Raw genomic sequence first — 21,135 nt, forward strand, 5'->3', positions numbered from 1 at the left:
CAAACAAGAACAACAAAATAATTTCAAAGCAAGACAGTAGTTCCAGCTGATACTATGGTAGCCCTAAGTGTGAAGGTGGTGGATGGTGTATTAGTGCCTGGTTTTAGATGTCAAGAGAACTGCACATTGACTTTTAAGGCCCAGGCATGTACAGTGCTACTGTGAGAAAGGAGCTGAAACTGAAGACATTTGGATAAAGCTGAGGTCCTCAAAGGACTGACCAAGCCACACAAAGAGGACAGAAAAATAATCTGAACTTGTTTGGAGAAAAAGCAATTTTAAGAAATGCTTTCTCTAAGCTCATGGTGAGGAGGAAAGATGTGTTTCCTGTGAGAAACACAAATCTTAAGCCTTTTAGACCCAAAACAAGGTGTGAGGTACAAATTACAGAAATATTAGGCCAAGAAATATATCCAGGACAATGGTCCAAAAATCTATAAAATCCCTATTGTCAATAAGTAAATAGAACATTGCTCTGTAAGAATATTTCACAATTCAGACTGCCAGGACTTTCACAAAGGGAGAAAACAGAAAGAAACACACACACACACACAGAGTCAGAACCATAAAGCACAAAGCGATTAAAAAAAAAGAAGAAGAAGAAAACAGAATTATGTAGAATAAGCCAATACAACAACTGGGAAAGTTGGCCACATAAGAAGAAGGAATAGTGGAAGATTTTGAAAGAATATATAAAATCAGTGTTTAAAATAATTATGGAAGAAAAAAAAAGAAATAAAACAAAAATGATTTTTAAATGACCAAACAGACCTTTTACACATGACATAAAAAAGTCACTGACATTATATGTCCATGGGTGCAAGTTAGAAATAGTAATAAATAAATGAGACAGAGAGTGAGACAGACAGAGAGAGAGAGAGAGAGCAAGAGAGAGAGAATTGGTGAACTCTAATCAGAGAAGACAGATCTGAGAAATAAACCCAGACAGAATAAGATAAAGATATAAAGAAAGAAAAATATAAAAGCAATTTTAAGAAATATGGATATTGTAATGCGAACACTTACAGGAGATTAAAAAATAACTAAAAGAAATGACAAGTAGACTAACGGAATACTTCTCATCAGGAACACCGGAACAGGAAATGAATAGAACAGTATTTTCAAAGTTCTAAGCACATACAAATATCAACTAAATTATGTACCCAGCTAAAATATAATTCAAGTATGAACACAGTAACAGAAGCAGACAGTGAGAAATTTTGCCACTAATAGATACTTGCATGAAGGCAAAACAACTGCACCAGAAGATTTAAAATAAAAAAGAAAAGGTATTGGTTTGTACAGATAGCAAACATAAAGTTAGATTTAAATAATTACTGGTGACTAAAAACATAAAAATAATAATTATAAAAACTGAGTTTGTGCTGTTTAAAACAAAAGATGTATGAATACAAACAACATGAACAAGAAGAATAAGTAAAAAGATAGAGTTAAAAATTTTTATATTGTTTATGATAAATACAGATATTGATACACTTTAGATTTCATTAAGTCAAATGTGCCAGATAAAATCTGAGGAAATTAAAAAAGAGAGAGGGAAATTGAAAGTAAAACTTTAAAAATTTTTCAGAAAAGGATAGTGTAGAGATTAACAAGGAAAAACCACCACAAATCAAAAATAAAAAATAAAATTATGGAAAGATAGCTACAATGTTCACTTACAATAAATGATATAGGATTAAATTTTCTTGCTCAGAGAATCTTATACTGTCTCAAAATGTAAAACAGTGTTTAGGACTAGATGAAAGGAATAGGGAAAAAATATAAGCACACTACACAAAGGTATTTATCAATATCAGTGTAAGACAAATAAGACTGTAAGAAAAAACTTAATAGCATTTTATAAATAAGTAGGCCACTATTTAATGGAAAAGGGGGAATTATCAAAAATACATAACAATGTAGGAATGCTATGCAACAACAACATAACCTCAAAAATATACAAAGCAAAAACCAAAAAAATACAATTGACACCTCCATAGTCTCCATAGTATTAGTAAGGATAAGTTAATTCTCCTTTCTCACAGAATGGCAGTTCAAACATTCATATAAATTTCAAAACAAATTTGAATACCACAATTAACATAAGCAGTAATGAATCCCAATGTTAGAGAATACCTATTCCTTTCAAGCACAGACAGAAATTAACAAAACTGACCACTTACTAAGCAATAGAGGAAGGCTTAATATCAAAAACTGACATCATACTGAAAACATGCTCTGAACAAAAACAATCAAGTTAAAAATCAATTGAAATACATATATATGCACAGTATATATAATTCTATACATACTGAATTATATATACTTGTATAATTATATATAATATATATAATTCAGTAATTTAAGAAAGCTCTAAATAATATAATGATGCCAATAATATAATGAAGAAAATAGATCCATTAAATAATTAGTAAAAAAAAAGTTTGAAAAATAAATAGCAAAGCATTCAACTCAAATAATTACAAAAAAAAAGAAAAGTTAAAGAATTACAATGAAGGAAATCATGAAGAGAATTATAGAATAAAACAATAGGATCTAAAGTAACAAAAGCAAGTCTCAATATTAATGAGGAAAAAGGATATATATTAAAATTAAATAGCAATTAAAAATAGAAATTATAGTGGATATTTAAAAAATATTAAGATTGTTTTTGAGTGACGTCAGAAACATGGTGGCATGAGGGGTGATCCTTGAAATTTCCCTTGGAAGTTACAACAAATTGAACAGCAAAGGATACCCCATGGAGCACACAAGCATGTCTGAGAGATCTGCACGTTGAAAAACCCAAAGGTGGGCGAATATGGGTAAACAAGGGAAGAGGGAAAGGGGAAGTACAGAGACACGGCCGCAGGATGCACAGGTCTCAGAACACAGCCTGGAACTCACTGCACTCTTGGGAGAGGGGAAAATTTAGACTGCAGGTGAACTCTTTGTGGCCCTGAGCATTTCTACCTGACAGATCAGCCTGTAATACAGCTGAACTCAGTGATCCATTGGGCAGAGACCTCGGGGCAAAGACGGAATACAGAAGAGTGAGAACTGCGGTTTAAGCCCTCAGTGCCAGGCAGAAAACAAAGATCAGAAGTCTGGCCACCTCCCACCCCACCCTCCCAGAGTTAGAAATAGGCCCCAGAAAAAAATACCTTACAAGTATCACATTAAAGAGCAGAATATCTACAGCTCTGAGAACTGAATAGACAGTCCCAGAGGGGCAGATGCACACCGCAGGTAACTCTGGTGACAGGGAAGGAGCTGTAAGGGCAAGACAACTGTGGGCTGGAAATTGCCATTGCTCGGAGCCACAGATATACATGCTGCCTTTACCAGGCCACCCTGCCCCCCACCTTTCCAGGCTGATCCTTGTGGGCATAACCAGAGCTTCTGAGACACACAAGCTCTGCATCGGTTTGCAAGGGTAGCTTAGGGTTTTAGAGGCTCAGAACCCCATCGCCCACCACATCCTCCCATGTGGGTAGTGTCCTGAGACCCAGGTGACCTGTCCACAGAGGAGAAGCCCGCATCCCAGGAAACCTCCCATCGTGCTAGAAACCAGTACAGTGCAAGAAAAAATAAAATGCTGCAACATGAGAGAAAATAAAATACTCCAGTGATACGTACTAGAAAGCAAAAGAAAGACCTCTTCATATCAATCTGCTCCAGAATCCACTCTTGTAGATGTGCAGGAAGAGAAATAGTAATTCATTAATTGCCATGAATAACCAAGGTAGTAGGCAGCTCAGAAAAAAATGAAAACTCTCTAGAAAATGAACTTAAAGACATGGATATACGTGTCTTAAATGACAGAGAATTCAAGATTGCAGTTTTGAAAAAATTCAACAAGATACAAGAAAACTCAGTTAGGCACTTTAATGAACTCAGAAAGAAAATCAACAAACAAAATGAGTATTTTACCAAAGAGACTTAAATTTTAAAAAAGAACCAAATAGAAATCCTGAATCTGAAGAACTCAATAAAAGAGATGAAGAATATACTAGCCAGCTTAGGAAACAGAGCTGACCTAATGGAGGAAAGTATTAGTGATATCAAAAACAAAAATCTGGAAATGACATAGATGGAAGAAGAGAGACTTGAGAGTTAAAAGAAATGAAAGAACTCTTACAAGACTGTCTGACACCATCAGAAAGAGAAACATAAGAATAATGGATATACTAGAAGCAGAAGAAAGGGAGAGAGCACAGAGAGTCTATTCAAATAAATAGTCGATGAGAACTTCCCAAACCTATGGAAAGAACTGGATCATCAATTCAAAGAAGCAAAAAGAACACCTACTTACCTCAATCCAAAAAGGCCTTCTCCAAGGCACATTCTATTGAAGCTGTCAAAAATTAACGACATAGTAAGAAATCTCAACGCAGCCAGGGAAAAGAAGATAGTAACCTACAAAGGAAAGCTCATTAGACTATCATCAGACTTTTCCACAGAAACTCTACAAGGCAGGACTGGAAGAAAATATTCAAACTACTGAAAGAGAGAAATTACCAGCCAAGAATAATATACACAGCAAAGTTATCATTTAGATATAAAGGAGGAATAAAGACCTTTCTGACATACAGAAGCTGAGGGAATTTCCAACACAAGGACTGCATTGCCGGAAATACTGAAGGAGGCTATTAGACCTGAAACAGAAAGTCAAAAGAATATAAAGTCATGAGCAAGATTACTAACAGACGGAGAGAAGCAGGAAATGGCAACCACTAAACATAATAGGGCACTATATACTTAAACATAACATAAAGGGTAAAGAAGATAAAAATATAAAAAAAGAAAAAGAGAAGAAGAAGACATTTTGTTACTGCAACTCAGAAACCAACTCACAAGATAAATAGGGATAATTTGTGACCAAAAGAAAACAACAAAAAAGATAAAACGGGAATTAAAGGCCTCAATTTCCAAAGGGGAATGAAGATAAGAAGCATGCTGAAGAAAAGGACTACTGTATATATGAAAAATTCTTTTACATAAACTTAATGGTAACTACTCAAAATATCCTGAGACACATAAGAAGAAAAAAGGAAACAGAGGGAAAAATCATAGAATACCACCAAACTAAAATGACAGACAGAAACAAAGATGCAAAGAAACAATGTAGACACCAAGGTACCAAAAAACAAAACATAAGATGGCTATAGAAAATCCTCATATATCAATAATCACTCTAAATGTAAATGGACTGAACTTACCAATAAAAAGGGACAGAGTAGCAGACTGGATCAAAAAACAAAACACAACCATATGCTGCCTGCAAGAGACACATCTCAGTTATAAGGACAAATATAGACAAAGTGAAAGGGTGGAAATCGATATTCCAAACAAATGGAATCTAGAGAAAAGTTGTGTAGCCATACTTATATCTGACGAAACAGACTTCAGGATAAAAAAGGTAACAAGAGACAATGGATATTTCATAATAATAAAGAGGGCAATACAACAAGAAGACGTAACACTTATTAATATATATGCACCCAATCAGGAAGCACCAAAATATACAAAGTAACTACTAACAAAACTAAAGGGAAAAACTGTGGAAAACATAATTATAGTAGGGGAAAAAATACACCATTGACAGCTATGGAGAGATCACCCAAACAGAAAATCAGCAAGGAAATACCAGCCTTAAATGACAAATTAGACCAAATGCACCTAATGGACATTTATAGAGCACTTCATCCTACAATTTCAGACTATACATTCTTTTTTAGTGTGCATGAACATTCTCAAGGATAGAACATTCTCAAGGATAGATGTTGGGACACAAAATTAGTCTTAGCAAATTTAAGAAGATTGAAATCATACCAAGCATATTCTATGACCACAAGGCTTTGAAATTGGATATCAACTGAAAAAGAAAGCAAGAAAAACAACACATATGTGGAGATTAAACAACATGCTTTTAAAGAACAACTGGGTCAGAGAAGAAATAAAGGGAGAGATCAACAGATACGTAGAAACAAATGAAAATGAAAATATATCGTATTAAAATTACTGGGATGCAGCAAAAGCAGTATTAAAAGGAAAATTTATATCATTGCAGACCTATCTCAAGAAACAAGAAAAATCCCAAATAAACAACCTAACAATACATCTTAAAGAACTAGAAGAAGAGCAAATGAAACCAAAATTCAGCAAAAGAAAGGAAATAATAAAAATTATAGCAGAACTAAATGATATAAAGAACAAAAAAGCAATAGAAAGAAAAATCAATGCAACACAGAGCTACTTCTTCGAAAAGATTAATAAAATTGACAAACCCTAGGCTACACTCACCAAGGTAAAAAGAGAAAAGACACAAATAAATAAAATCAGAAATGAAAGAGGAGAAGTTACCATGGATACCATGGAAATACAAATGATCCTACAAGAATACTATGAAGGACTACATGACACCAAATTCAATAACCTAGAAGAAATGGACAAGTTGTTAGAAACATATATCCTTCCTAGACTGAATCATGAAGAACTGGAAAATCTAAATCTAAACAGTAACAAAATTGCAACAACCATCCAAAACCGCCCCAAAAGCAAAAGTCCAGGTCCAGAAAGCTTCACTAGTGAATTCTACCCAACATTCAAAGAGGATTTAATACTTGTCCTCCTCAAACTCTTCCAAAAAAACAGAAGAAGTGGAAATACTTCCTAACTCATTTTATAAGGTCAACATTAACTTGATACCAAAATCTGGTAAGGACAGCACAAAAAAAATAAAACTACAGACCAATATCTATGATGAGTAATAGATGCAAAAATCCTAAACAAAATTCTAGCAAATCAAATGCAACAATACATTAAAAACATTATATATCACGATCAAGTGGGGTTCACTTCAGGGGCACAAACATGGTTCAGCATGTGCAAATCGATCAATGTGATACAAATACATTGATAAAAATATAAAAGATAAAAATTATACGATTATATCAATAGATTCAGAAAAAGCATTTGATAAGATACAACATCCATTTATGATAAAACACTTAATGGGTATAAAAGGAAAGTACTTCAATAATAAAAACCATGTACGACAAAACTTCAGCTAATATCATACTTAATGGTGAAAAACTAAAAGCTTTTCTTCTAAAACCAGGAAAAATAAAGGGATGCCCCCTATCACCACTGTTATTCAACATAGTATTGGGCAATGGCATCTGAATTAGAAATGAAGAAGTTAAATTGTCACTATTTGCAGATGACATGATTCTTTATATACAAAAACCCTAAAAACTCCATCAAAAGACTATTAGAAATAATAAATGAATACAGTAAAGTTGCTGGATACTAAATCAGTGTACAAAAATTCATTGCATTCCTATATACTAACAATAAAATGGCAGAAAAAGAAATGAAAAAAAAAATTATTTTTGCAATTACAACAAAAAGAATAAAATACCTAGGAATAAACTCAACAAAGGATATGAAGGATCTGTACACTAAAAACTAGAAGACATTGTTAAAAGAAATTGAAGAAGACACGAAGAAATGGAAAGACATCCTGTGCTCATGGATTGGAATAATCAACATACTTAAATGGCCCTATAACTCAAAGCAATATACAGATTTAATGTAGTGCTCATCAAAATCCCAGTGGCATTTTTTCAAGAAATAAGACAAAAAATAATCAGATTTGTATGGAATCACAAAAGACCCAAATGGCCACAGCAATCCTGAGAAAAAAGAATAAGGCTGGAGGTATCACACTCCCTGACTTCAGCTTCGACCGTGTTTCCCCAAAAATAAGACCTAGCCGGACAATCAGCTCTAATGTGTCTTTTGGAGAAAAACCTAATATAATTAATTATAATATAATATAACATAATATAATATATAATATAATATAATGTAATATAATACTGGGTCTTATTTTAATATAAGACCAGGTATAATATAATGTAATATAATACCAGATCTTATATTAATTTTTCTCCAAAAGACACATTAGAGCTGATTGTCCAGCTAGGTCCTATTTTCGGGGAAACACGGTACTACAAAGCAAGAATAATCAAAATAGCATGGTATGGCAAAAAAACAGACACATAGACCAATGGAATAGAATTGACAACCCAGAAAAAAACGCATATATATATGGACAGGTAATTTTCGACAAAGAAGCCAAAAACGTACAATGGAGAAAAGACAGCCTCTTCAATAAATGGTGCTGGGAAAATTGGAAAAGTCAAATGCAAAAGAATGAAACTAGACTGCTATCTGTCACTATGTACCAAAATTAACTCAAAATGGATCAAAGACCTAAACATAAGTCCTGAAACAATAAATTGCATAGAAGAAAGCATAGGTACTAAAATTATGGACCTTGGGTTTAAAGAGGATTTTATGAATTTGACCTCAAAAGCAAGGGAAGTAAACACAAACATAAATGAATGAGACTACATTAAACTAAAAAACTTCTGCACAGCAAAAGAAACCATCAACAAGAGAAAGAGGCAAACAACCAAATGGAAGTAGATACTTGCAAATGCCTCCATTAAGGGGCTAATATACAAAATATATAAAGAACTCGTACAACTCAATAACAACAAAAAACAAACTATGCAATTGAAAAATGGGCAGAGGTCCTCAACAGACATTTCTCCCAAGAAGATATATAAATGGCCAACAGATATATGAAAAAAATGCTCAATTTCACTGGCTATAAGGGAAACGCAAATGAAACCACAATGATATCACCTCATACCTCTTAGAATGTATATCATCAACAAGACAAATAATAATAAGTGTTGTAGATTGTAGAGTCTGGGGAGAAAAAGGAACACTCATACACTGCTGGTGGAAATGTAAATTGGTACAGCAACTATGGAAAACAGTATGGAGGTTCCTCAAAAAATTAAGAATATAATTACCATATGACTCAGCAATCCCTCTTCTGGGTATCTACCCCAAAATCTGAAAACATTTATTCATAAAAATATACATACTCCAATGTTCATTGCAGCATTATTCATGGTGGCCAAGACATGGAAACATCCAAAGTGTCCTTCAATAGATGACTAGATCTTGAGATTATCATGCTAACAAAACAAGTCAGACAGAAAAAATCAAGAACCATATAACTTCACTCATATGTGGGAAATAAAACAACAAGCAAGAAAGGGATAAGACAAATAAATAAAGAAACAAAAACTCATAGACACAGACAACAGTTTAGTGGTTAACAGAGGGTAAGGGCGAGGGCGGTGGTAGAACAGGGAAAAGTCAGTCAAATACTTGGCGATGTATTATAGAAATATACACTTGAAACCTATATTTCACTAACCAATGTCACTTCAATAAATTTAATTTAAAAAAGGATTATTTTCAAAGAAGCAACACTTAGATTGACTTTTCAGCAGCAAAAATAATAGTGAAAGTGCAGTGTTATTTTCATGTATTGAAAGAACACACGATGAAATAAAAATAAAACCTCCCAAATGAGAATTCTATAACCAGAAAAAATGTATTTCAAAAATAATGGTATGTAAAAAAACAAACAAAAAAATGTATGTCAGTATCATAAAAGAAACTGAGAATTTGTCACAAGCAGGCACATATTCTAGGAAATTCTAAAAAAATTACCATCGGGCACCAAGAAAATGATTACAAGGATCACAAAATGTCTGGGACGTAAAAGGAAGTAGTAAATATGTATACAATTGTATATTAATTTTGACTGAATAAACTATAGTAATGTCTAAGGAGTTTGGTAACTATAGAGAGAATGAAGAAATACAAGAATCATATTTTGGACTTTGTATTTCTAAATTAAAAGCAGAGGTACCTGAGACTCTCATGATAGCTATAACGCTATTATACTGTCAATTTCATGAACTCAGATCTTGTGACTTAATTATCTTTGCATTTGCCAGTACCTAATATATAGTTTTTGACCCAGGGATGCAGTATAGTGAAGGACTTCTGTGGTCAATTTCTTGAAATTGAGTCCTGGCTCTAACTCTTCCTGATTGTAGAATCTTGGGAAAATTCGTTAACTCATCTGTGCCGAGTTTTCCTGGTCTGTAATAAGGTAGATAATAACAGTTCCTATATCATAGGACTGGTGTAAGGATGAAATAAGATGTGTCCAGGACAAGATGCCTAATAATAGTTAGCTACTTCTATTATATAAGAAAATAGAGCTTTAGCAAGTTAGTTGTATTTTTATATAATTCACCTAGCACGTATAAATATGATTTGGCCTGACGTATTTACTAACATCTATTTATAAAATAACTTAATTATGTTAAAACAATTTTTAAAATTCTCTTATTTTCCAATTTTGAAATGATTTATCTCTAGATTAATACATGTGATATCAGTCAATCTAATACCATCTATTTTTTAAAAATTATTTCTGAAGAAATGAGAAGGCCCAAATCAATTTACTTCCCCTGGTAGTCAGCAATATTTCAGAATAGCCAGTCTTTCTTAGTTTATTTCCTTGAAAGTGAAAAGGTTTTCATTTCAGTTTCCTATACATTCCAAAGATCATGCTACAATAATTCAAACAGTGTCCATTTACCTTAAAGATTCTGAACTACAAGGTGTTTCCAGTCACAGTGTCACCTCATTTGATTCTTATCTGAGCAAAAAATATTGTAAAAAAAGGCTTTTATGAAAGCCACTAATCACTGTCATTTAATACATAATTGAAAAGGCAAAACTTTTGCAGAAGATAAATATTAAAGAGCAATGTTAAAATAATCACTCAAAAATGCGACTGGTTTTTGCCACATACAATTATTGACTGACCATACAAAATTGACATAATTAAGATTTAGTAACAAGGGGACATTACACACATATAATGCCACCGTTCTTTGTGAAAGTTTATTAGCAATCTAAATTAGCTTACTAATAACTTTAATATTCACAAAACACTATGATACTCAATCCATTGGCTATCAGTCATTCTTTTTTTTATACCAATACTGAAATATCTCCCCAAGATTATTCTAGCTGCTTTTATTCCTTCCTCACATTTTAGATCATAACTGGGAAACATCTGCATTGGACTCCATTTAAAATAGATGGTATCAGTGATAGCAGATCTATCATCATTAGTATGAGTTCAGTGGTACCTTCAAACTCTGACACAGAAAATTAGAAAATCCTTCCTTGAGAAAATCCTTGGATTAATTACTATCTTGGTTATTTAATTTTATTAATTAATTAATAGCTTTTCTATTTTGTTTCTTTCTCTACCTTTACAAAAACCTTATATATATATATATATATATATATGTAATATATATAATAGTATTCTATAGTATATGCATGAGAATATTAAGACTAAAGAGCATTATCCTTAAAATGAGTAAACAAAAGTATACTCTCACTATTTTATTCTTAACATATTTTGTTTGATATGAGTACTGCATTTGCAAAATACACCCAGGATAACTCATATCCTTTATTATATTATATTATATTATATTATATTATATTATATTATATTATATTATATTATATAATACCCAGAATTATATTAAAATAAGACTGGGTTTTATATTAATTTTTGCTCCGAAAGACGCATTAGAGCTGATGGTCTGTCTAGGTCTTATTTTCGGGGAAACACGGTAGATACACTTGTCAAAATTCTAAGAATTGTATTATTTAAGAGTTGGGTTGTGGATTGACCCACAATATGGTTCTTCTTCTTTTATGTGCTTAGCACATCACAATTGAACAGAGACTTCAAGCTGGTAAGTCAATCCTTCTGTTTAAACATATAAATAACAAAAGAACTCACAGTTTATTCATAAGCCATCCTATAAGTGAAGGAAGAAAAGGCATACAAAAGAAATCAAACATCATAAACCCTCCCTCAAGAAATTAATCCAGTTAGAAATACTGTTTTTTAATTTGTATTTATCTGACTTCCAGTTAGGTAAGTTATATTTTTACCTAAGTCTCTTTTATTTCATATTTATTGTAATTGTTGTTTTATTTTATTTATTTGTCTATTTAGATTTCCCCTTTCATGAACTGTCTCTTTGTATTTTTTGCCCATTTTACTATTGGGTTTCCAGACTATTTTATTTATTTGTAGGACTTTATTTTTCTACATATAAATTTTAATTGGATATATGTATTCTAAATATTTTTTCACCTTGCATCTCTTGTTTTGCAGGAATATCTTTTCCTTTATTGAGTGTACCTTCTGTATCATATTATGAAATAGGTATATATTCTTTTGGTATCAATTAGTTCTACTTATTTTATGACTTCTATTGCAACTAGTAATTTGTTTATCTTTCAGTTATTTAGAAATTTTTAAATTATTTTTCCCCCCAAAGGAGTGGAAATGGGTGAGAATGGGAAATAACATGTAAAAAAAAAAAAGAGGGTAGGGGTTGAGGAAGGAGAGTTACCTTTTTTTGCTTTTGATTTCTAATTTACTACACTTTGTTCAAAGTTGTGGTTGTAGGACAATGATTCTTTAAAATGGGAGGACTTGGTGTGTGACTAATATATGGGTAATTTTTTATAACTATTCCATGCATCCTTGAAAAGAATGGGTAGAAAATCCTGCATCTAGAGCATAGTCTAAAACATAAATTTCCTGTTATCTTCCTATGGTGATGAGTGGACTTCCCTCCAGTTCACCATTTTACTAAAGTAAAATTTTAATAGAGAATTTTGAGGATATCGAATTATTACCATTAATAGACAACAGAAAAATTTTTAAATGGATAAAAAGATTTAATAGATTATAATATTAAAATACTATTAAAAGCATCTATCCTTATGAATAAACATATTTTTGTTCTTATTAAATTAAAAATTTTAAGAGCTTTGAAAAAATCACAAGTACACAAAATGTATTTTTCCATTGGTAGACAGGGCTGCACTTATTTTCTGATCCTTAAGAATTCCACACAGTCTTTCATTATTCATATTCTGCATATTATATGTATTGAGGAAAAGTTACATTCTTAATATCACACCTAATTGCTTTTTTATCTTTATATTAATTCGTAGGAATATATCAAAGGGATTTCACTGCTTACCAATTTGCTTTCTGTACTGATCAACAGGAAGTTTTATAGTGGAGGCATCTTTTCTACCCATCTTTGATCTCCAAAATGTCTGCTGCAAAGAAAGAAAATTATGATGAAGTCCTAAAAAATCAAAAGAACTATCTACAAACTTCAGGAATAATTTATTCCATAAAATTCATGTTTAAAGCAATAGGTAAAAATGCCTTTGACATTCCCATTAGATATCAGTAAAGAACACAAAATTCAAGTACATTATTAAGGATACAGTTGCTGGTAATTCAATTTCCTAATCATTTGTTCTTCGTAACACTTATTTTATCATATACTATCAATAATTAAATCACACTTTTAGAGAGCATTATTTGTAAATGTGAAAATCATGTACTATTTATTCAAATGATTTGGAGCTGTAGTCATGCTTTTTAACAGTATGTTCTTTTCAATTACGTCTGCTACACAAAAAGGCTCAAGTTCGACTCTCAGGTTTGAATTTTGTTTTAATAAATATGACATAGGTAAAAAAAAAGTTTAGGAATCTGTATTCTAGTTCTGCTCTCTTTCTATAAACAATACAAACTACATTCTCATGCTTACTATATTACATATATTGTTTGATTTAATCCACAACATATTTTTTAAATCCTATTATTTTTATTGAATTTAAATATTCTGGCAGAGACAACCTACTACCATATTCTTTTTCTCTTCCTGACACAGTTAGACTATATTTCCTACCTTCAGTTCAAACACATAATTGAGTTCTTGTCAATAGAGTATGAATGAAAGTGACGTGTGTCATTTGCAGACCTGAACATTAAAAATCTCCCTTGTTGAATTCTGTGTTCTCTTTTCACTTCTAATTGGCTAGAATGGAAATGATCCCTAGACAAATCCTAAGGGTACATTTGTAGGAACACAGAATCTTGGTCAGCCTGAGTTGGAGGAGGGTGCTCTCTCTAACTTGTTTACCATCATAGTACTCTACTAAACAAGGAATGAACTACTATGATTGAGTTATTACACATTTGTGGGGTCTATTTATTACAGACCTAAATGTTTCCCAGACTGGTGCCTGGAAGTTGTTTCTCACTGCTTCTAGTAAAGAAGCAACAAGATAAAGATGAGGTCAGGCAAGAATTGACCAGTGTTTAAGCAAAACTATAAGGGAATACAGAACTCAATAATTTGGAGATAAACAAGGTTGGAGAAGCCAACTCTGAAAAGCCAAATACAGGAAATAAAAGTGAGAAACGTGTTGAAGAAAAAAGGTCAATGAAGACTCCTTAGTTTGAAGAGCAGATTAAGGATGTTTCTTTCTCACCTGATGCTATTGTTTCAGATCACCTGGAGGCAGCCACTACTGGGTGAAAGAGAAAAGCATAAGAGTTCTGAAGTATAGAAAGAAAGCAGATGTGGGAATTATGTCTAGGAAAGAAATTTCAGTTTGATTACTGGCACATGGAACTAACTAGAAAGGGTAAGAAGGCTACTAAATTCTGAGAGAACTATATTTACAAGGAAACTACAAACTGTCTAAAAATGTCTTTGAATGAAAACCAATTATTGGCCCTCTAAACTTAAAGCAGCAAAGTGCAGCCCTCAGGGAAGGCAAACTGTAGATTTGTAACATCCACTTCATATGTGACCAGGAAGGAGAACGATTCAGAAGGCAGAGTCATGGAGAAAAATGAAGGAGGGAATTTCTCTGAAAATACCATAATTAGCATCTAAGTGTAACTGCAGAAACAGATCAAAAGGTTGTACCCAATTTAACAAGATACAGTGGTACCTCGGTTTTCGAACATATCCGTTGACAAACATTTCGGTTTACGAACGCTGTAAATTTTATGAATCTAATGGTATCATTAGATAGTAAAATTCATGCTAAATTTGCAGTTTTAGGGGTTGATTTTAACGGTCTGGAACGGATTAATCCATTTTGCATTACCTTCTGTGGGGAAACCATGCCTCAGTTTTTGAACGTTTCAGAACTCGAACGGTCTTTCGGAACGAATTATGTTCGAAAACCGAGGTACCACTGTACTGAGTTGCTTGTCTGAGACAGCAGACTCAAACCATGAGTCATCCAGCTAAAGCATGCACAGAATGCAGAAACTTGACCTATAGCTGCTCCTGGAACCAAACTCTCAACACCCCCATCACAAAATCAAAGGACTGGGGCATGACGGGAACTTGAACACCAAAACCCTTTCAGAAGCGAAGGGTCCTGTTGTCCAGGAAGATCCAGTGCTCACGCCCCTTACCATAAATGGCCAAGCTCCAAGTTCCTCCAATTAAAACTTGCCCTGCCAGTGCTTCCACATACCTGTTCCCCTACATTCCTTTAAAACCCACCCTGAACATTGGATTGGGGAGTTTGAGCTTTTGAGACATAGCTTTCCCATTGTGCTTGATCAGTGCTCTGAAAATAAAGCGATTCTAATTTCTCCACTGCAATTCTGGTGCTTAGTGTATGGCTCTGCTAGTGCGCGTGGACAGACTCTTTCCATTTGGTAACATAAGCAAGAAACTTCTACTCAGTACAATGGACATTCTTAGTGGTCTCCTGCATAGCAGGTTTCATCATCACAATGGATGCATGGCTCCTGTTTGTTTTCCATTTTTCCTCTTCTAAATGGGAGTAATTATTGGACATATGAAACAGTTATCCTCTGCTTCAGCATGATTTATTAGGGTATTGGTGAAGCTGGGGAAGCGTAGGTAAATTTCATAGTCTGTAAACCTCAAGGAATCACATTCCAACTTGAAAGGGAGGACTGTACATTGGCTTAAGATCGTTGACTTTGTGCTGGATGCAGTAAATGGGGAACTTTAAGATCTCCCTACTGGGGAGACAGAAAAAAGGATGTGTATGGTTATTTTATAGCCAGATAGGTGGACCATAGGAAAAACTGTTGGCTAGTCACTAAAATACGTGTTTCCTTTTTTTTTTCCCTGAGAATACTGAACTACATTTTCCAGCTTCCTTTGACGCTAGTTGTTGGCATGTGACTGGATTTCAGCCAATGGAATATAAGAAAATTAACGTTTGCTACTCCTAGAACTAATCTATAAAAACTTTCTATACTCATTCATCTGGCTGAAATGGAGATGATCTCCAGAGTGATGCTGGAAATAATGTGATGAAGATTGTAGAGCCTATGACATCCTGGATCCTAAATGACTATATAGAAAATAGCTATTCAACCAACTTGTTTTCCTCTTTCATACTGCAGTAAGAATAAAATAGAAACTTGTAGGATTTGAGCCTCTATATATATTGCATCTATTAGTAACAGTAGGTAGTATCACCTTAACTAAACAAATATGTTTATATATCTCTATACGATCTGATGCAATTATCAAACTGTAATTTTCCTAATGAGAATTATTAAGTTTCTCAAATGTGAAATGATTTGAAATCTGTTCAGATCATACTGTATTGTTTATTTATATATAGTAATACAGAGCAATGCTAACAATGGTCCTAATGCAGTCAGTAAAATACCTCAACAAATTAATGATTTAATAAATTAAGAATTTCTATTTATGTATAAGAAAATTATAAATTCAGATAAAAATCTATTTTTCTATTTAATAATATTCAGATTTAATACTACAACAATATTTACAAATGTACAAACTAAGGCAAAAAGTCAAATAAAGTAAGTCGTCACCCCTCACAAACCATGTAGTTATTACATCTAAGATAACAAACACATCCTTAAAATTCGAGAATTGAAACCAGGACATCACCTAATCCTATGTTCTCAATTTTTATACTTCAGAACATTAAAAATAATTGTTAACGTGAGTGCCATAAAAATGTCAAAAGTAATTAATTTATATAGCAACTATTTGCATAGCATTTTGCATTTATTAATTATAAAGAGTCAAGTTATTTTAATCTTGATTGTGTGGGGCTTGAAAATATATCACTCCATTTTAGGAGAGAAGTTAATCTAAATGAATAAACCCATTATTCCCTCTTTAATTTTATTTTTGCCTTTATCGAATAACCTAAATTTTTAAAAAGCAAATTATTAAGGCTATCTACCAAAACAGTCACTCACTATGCTTCCCCCAATTCCTTCCTGGTCACTTAAACCAACATCTCAACGGAGAACACTTTAGAGGCCAGTATTTTATTCATTCATTACCTGTATACCTAAAAAATATTAAGGGATCCATAGACACTATTTTTTCACCAAAGTAAATTGATTTTATGTATTTTAAAATGTACGTAAATAAAATTATACCCCAAAAAAAGGTAAGGAACCAAAATTTTTATAAGGGCTTTCATTCTATGAACAGACACATTTTATATGTATAATACCTGTGAATATAAAAACTTTAAAAGAATTTCAACCTAGAAAATACATTAAAGAGACACAAGTTTTAAATTTTTGTTCCTAATTTTTTTAGTGATTGGTAATCCCTAATTAAAATTATCAAGCATTTAAACTTTATTCTTGTTTTTGAAATTACTATATCCTACTCTTTAAGCAAAATGGCAGTCTACCAAATGTTGAAACAAAAGTGCCTAGAAAATACGAGTACACACGCACATTTTATCAGCTGCAACAAACACAAGAAGGTAGAAAATATTTTACTTTCCTAATAAAAACATTGAGCCTATTTTAAATAATCTAAAGAGATATTAATTCACGTGTATGGTGCAAACTGTCAATGCCTCAGACATCTAGAACCTCTGAAATGTTGACTTTTCTTTGTTCTTCAAAGCCTTGTGGTAACCACCATTCATTTCTATTGCTTTGATGGTTAGGTGGCAAACTCCCGAGAAATCCCAGGAGACATTAGCACATATAGCTGCAATTTCTAATAAGACAGCTATTTGCATACATGATCAGCCACAATTTAAAATGTGTTGTGATAGATGTGGAAAGGGAGTAAAAGACATATTAGCATGTACAATACCAAATTGTTTTCACGATTTGATACCTTGGAGAGTACATCTCATCACGTTTTACAAAGAACACTACATTCCCTGAGGAACTAACTTGCTCCGAGACCTAGCCAAACTAAAATATGGATTAATAAGATAATATTTATTATTTATGAATTTTGGTGTAGGAATAATTTCAGATTAAATCATCGAAGAAGTTCTTAACATTCTTGAAACTTGATAACACACACATAAGGAAGAAAATGCTAATTTTATTTAATACCTAAACTGTATATTAAAATAACTGATAATTAAATTTTTATTTAATGAAAATTTTACGCTTTTTAGGACATTTAAGATTAAAGAGTGTTTTATTTTTAATATCTTTTTTAAACTGATTTTGTGTAGCAATTTGCCACATGCATTTTTAAGCATAATATGTGAACTTTATTAACAAAGGTAGTATTATATACAATCACATTTTGACCACTTTATTTTACTGCTGATTTATACCTTTTTTCAATGAAATCTAGAAAGAACAAATAAAGAAATAAGAAACTCAAAGCCTTCTAAAAGCACATGTCCCTGTTTGCAGATAAAGCATTCAATCCAGACTGTGACATTAAAATATAGATATTAAAACACAGGTTACTAAAAAAAGAAAAAAGAAAAAAAACAGATCCAACCCATGACCCCAGAAAAAATAATCACCTCAGTTTTAAAGTCTAAAAGATACACCCTTACTTAAGGAATTCTTACATAAATGTGAAGTTATAAGTAGGTAGAAAAGATGTTCGGTTATGGCTAGATCACAATTGAGAACCAATTATGAAAATACAATCTCATGTTAGATGCTGGGATGAATAAGTGGTGAATAAAAAAGACACTTGTCCCTGATCTTAAGGTAAATTCATCATTTGCAGAGTACTGTTTTAAAAGTTCAAAGCTGATCATGTAGTTGACATACTTATTAAGTCATCCAAATGATGGCCTATTTCCTAGATAAAGCAAAAATCATAAGTATAAAGAACCATTAATGATCCAAGTTTGTCATTTGTTCCCTACTCATGTTGCAATATACTATCAAATCCAGCTTTTAGTTTCATGATTTTGACAAGTTCATTCACATTTTCATGAATTTACTTATACTCTTCAATTTACTTAACATGTCACTTCCATATTCCGCAACTTGTGAAATCTATATTTTAATATTTCAAGCAAGGATAGATAATTCAAGTTTCCAGAGATAATTATCTATACTTGAAAGAAATGAAGACAATAATTAATTTGAAAAACTATCAAAGTGTGGTACAACATCCAAGTAGACAATGTATACCTTGACATAAATATAGTATTGAGGTAAGTCATTACAAGGATGAACAAATTCCTATTGCATAAAACTGGAGAGTTAAACAGTGGTCTTTCCAATGTTTTCAGGGATCAAAGTGACCACCTCATCTTTACCTCACTAAATTAATTTCCTTTATAGCTGCAGAGAGTATGTGAAAACTTGAATATATAAAAAAGTGATTTCTAAAATCTGATCACTTGCCAACACTAACATAAAAACACATAAGAAACTTAACCACAGAACAGTTATTTGTGTAATTCCAAAACTTCATGTTCCAGAAAGTAATCTTAGTCATTGAGACTCACCCTTCAGCCATATTATGGACCTAAAATAAATTCAGTATCAACAAATAATGCTGGAACAACTATATGTACTTATGAGAAAAACAAACAAATAAACGTGGACCCCTATCTCACACCACAAACAAAAATCAATCGAGAATAGATCATAGACCTAAAAAAAAAAAACAAAAACAAAAACAAAAAACAAAAAAAAAACTTAAATAATAAAGCTAGTAGGAAAAAAAAGAGATTATTTTACGAACTTGGGTAGGCAAATATTTCCTAGAGAGAACACAAATAGTATAGACCAGGGGTGTCAAAACTGCGGCCCGTGGGCCAACTGCGGTCCGCAATCCATTGTTAATTGGCTGGCAGCAAATTCCAAAAATATATTTAGTTTACTTAAATAAACCAGGTGAAGCAATACGTACTTCACCTCGAGTGAGTGGCCCGGCTGTTTGTGTATTTTACCGCATATGGCCCTTGGTAAAAAATGTTGAAAAAAGTTTGGACACCCCGGTATAGACCATCAAAGAAAAAAAAAGACATATTGGACTTCATCAAAATTAGTTTCTGCTCATCAAAAGATACCAGTAATAAAATAAATAGTTGAGTTATAGACAGGAAGTAAATATTAATAATACCTGTATCTGACAGAACTTGCATCCAGAATGTACAAAGAACTACTCGATAATATGACACACAACCCAATAAAAATTGAGTAAAAGATTTGTACAGAAACTTTACCAAAGAAGATATACAAATGCCATATAAGAACATGTAGAAGTTCTCAACACCATTAGTAATCAGCAAAATTAAAATAAGAATTGAAATATCACTACACACCTACTAGAATGTTTAAAGAAAAGACTTACTATATAAAATATTGGGAGGATGTGGAGCAATGAAACTCTCATACAGTGCTGATGGGAATGTGAAATTATACAACCACATTGGAAAAATTTTTGGCAATTTCTTACAAAGTTGACTACCATCAATTCTACTCCTAGGTATTTATCTAAGAGAGATAAATATATATGCCCACAAAAAAAAAAAAAAAAAAAAGCTTTGTACAACAAGGATGTTCATAGCATCTTTATTCATAATAGCCCAAACTGGAAATAGCCCAATACTGATTAATAGAAGAACTGATGAAATGTAGTTTATTCACACCATGTAATATACATACACTACTGTCGTGTGGGGAGTCATGCCGGAGACCCTGCTCGCTACTCCATGGGTCACGAGGGGTGGCATGTGAGGCCTCTGGTCCCGCTCCCCGCATAAGAACGCAGGATATGGCGAGGCCGAAAAAGAACACCCACGGAGCCATAGACAGGGGAGTCATACCACTATATTCTCTCTGGCGGCCGGTTGAGACACATGCAGTAGTAGCTACAGGATCTGAGTCCACCATTCACTTCTCTGCCTGCCAACCAACCAACCAATCAATGCAGCCCCGCAGTTACATCAGTAGCCAACTGGCTAACTGGTTACAGCTGATAGCCAACCAATCACAGTTGATGGTTATTCACTACCCAAGCCAGCACCTCCCCACGTGAG

General features: G+C 32.8%; 1 protein-coding gene across 4 annotated transcripts in view; it reads right to left on the reverse strand.

Annotated features, from left to right (window-relative positions):
• Positions 1-21,135, reverse strand: part of TRIQK (triple QxxK/R motif containing) — a 94,155-nt gene that overhangs the window by 25,239 nt on the left and 47,781 nt on the right. For 2 of the 4 annotated variants that reach the window (XM_033126119.1, XM_033126120.1), the window contains exon 2: positions 13,044-13,122. In XM_033126119.1, coding sequence (XP_032982010.1) covers positions 13,044-13,104 — 61 coding nt within the window. In that variant the 5' untranslated portion in view covers positions 13,105-13,122. Of the gene's footprint in view, positions 1-13,043; positions 13,126-21,135 lie in introns of all 4 variants that reach the window. The other 2 variants (XM_033126118.1, XM_033126121.1) reach the window with 1 other exon arrangement.

The sequence above is a fragment of the Rhinolophus ferrumequinum genome, chromosome 14 (assembly GCF_004115265.2).
Source record: "Rhinolophus ferrumequinum isolate MPI-CBG mRhiFer1 chromosome 14, mRhiFer1_v1.p, whole genome shotgun sequence".
Lineage (NCBI taxonomy): Eukaryota > Metazoa > Chordata > Mammalia > Chiroptera > Rhinolophidae > Rhinolophus > Rhinolophus ferrumequinum.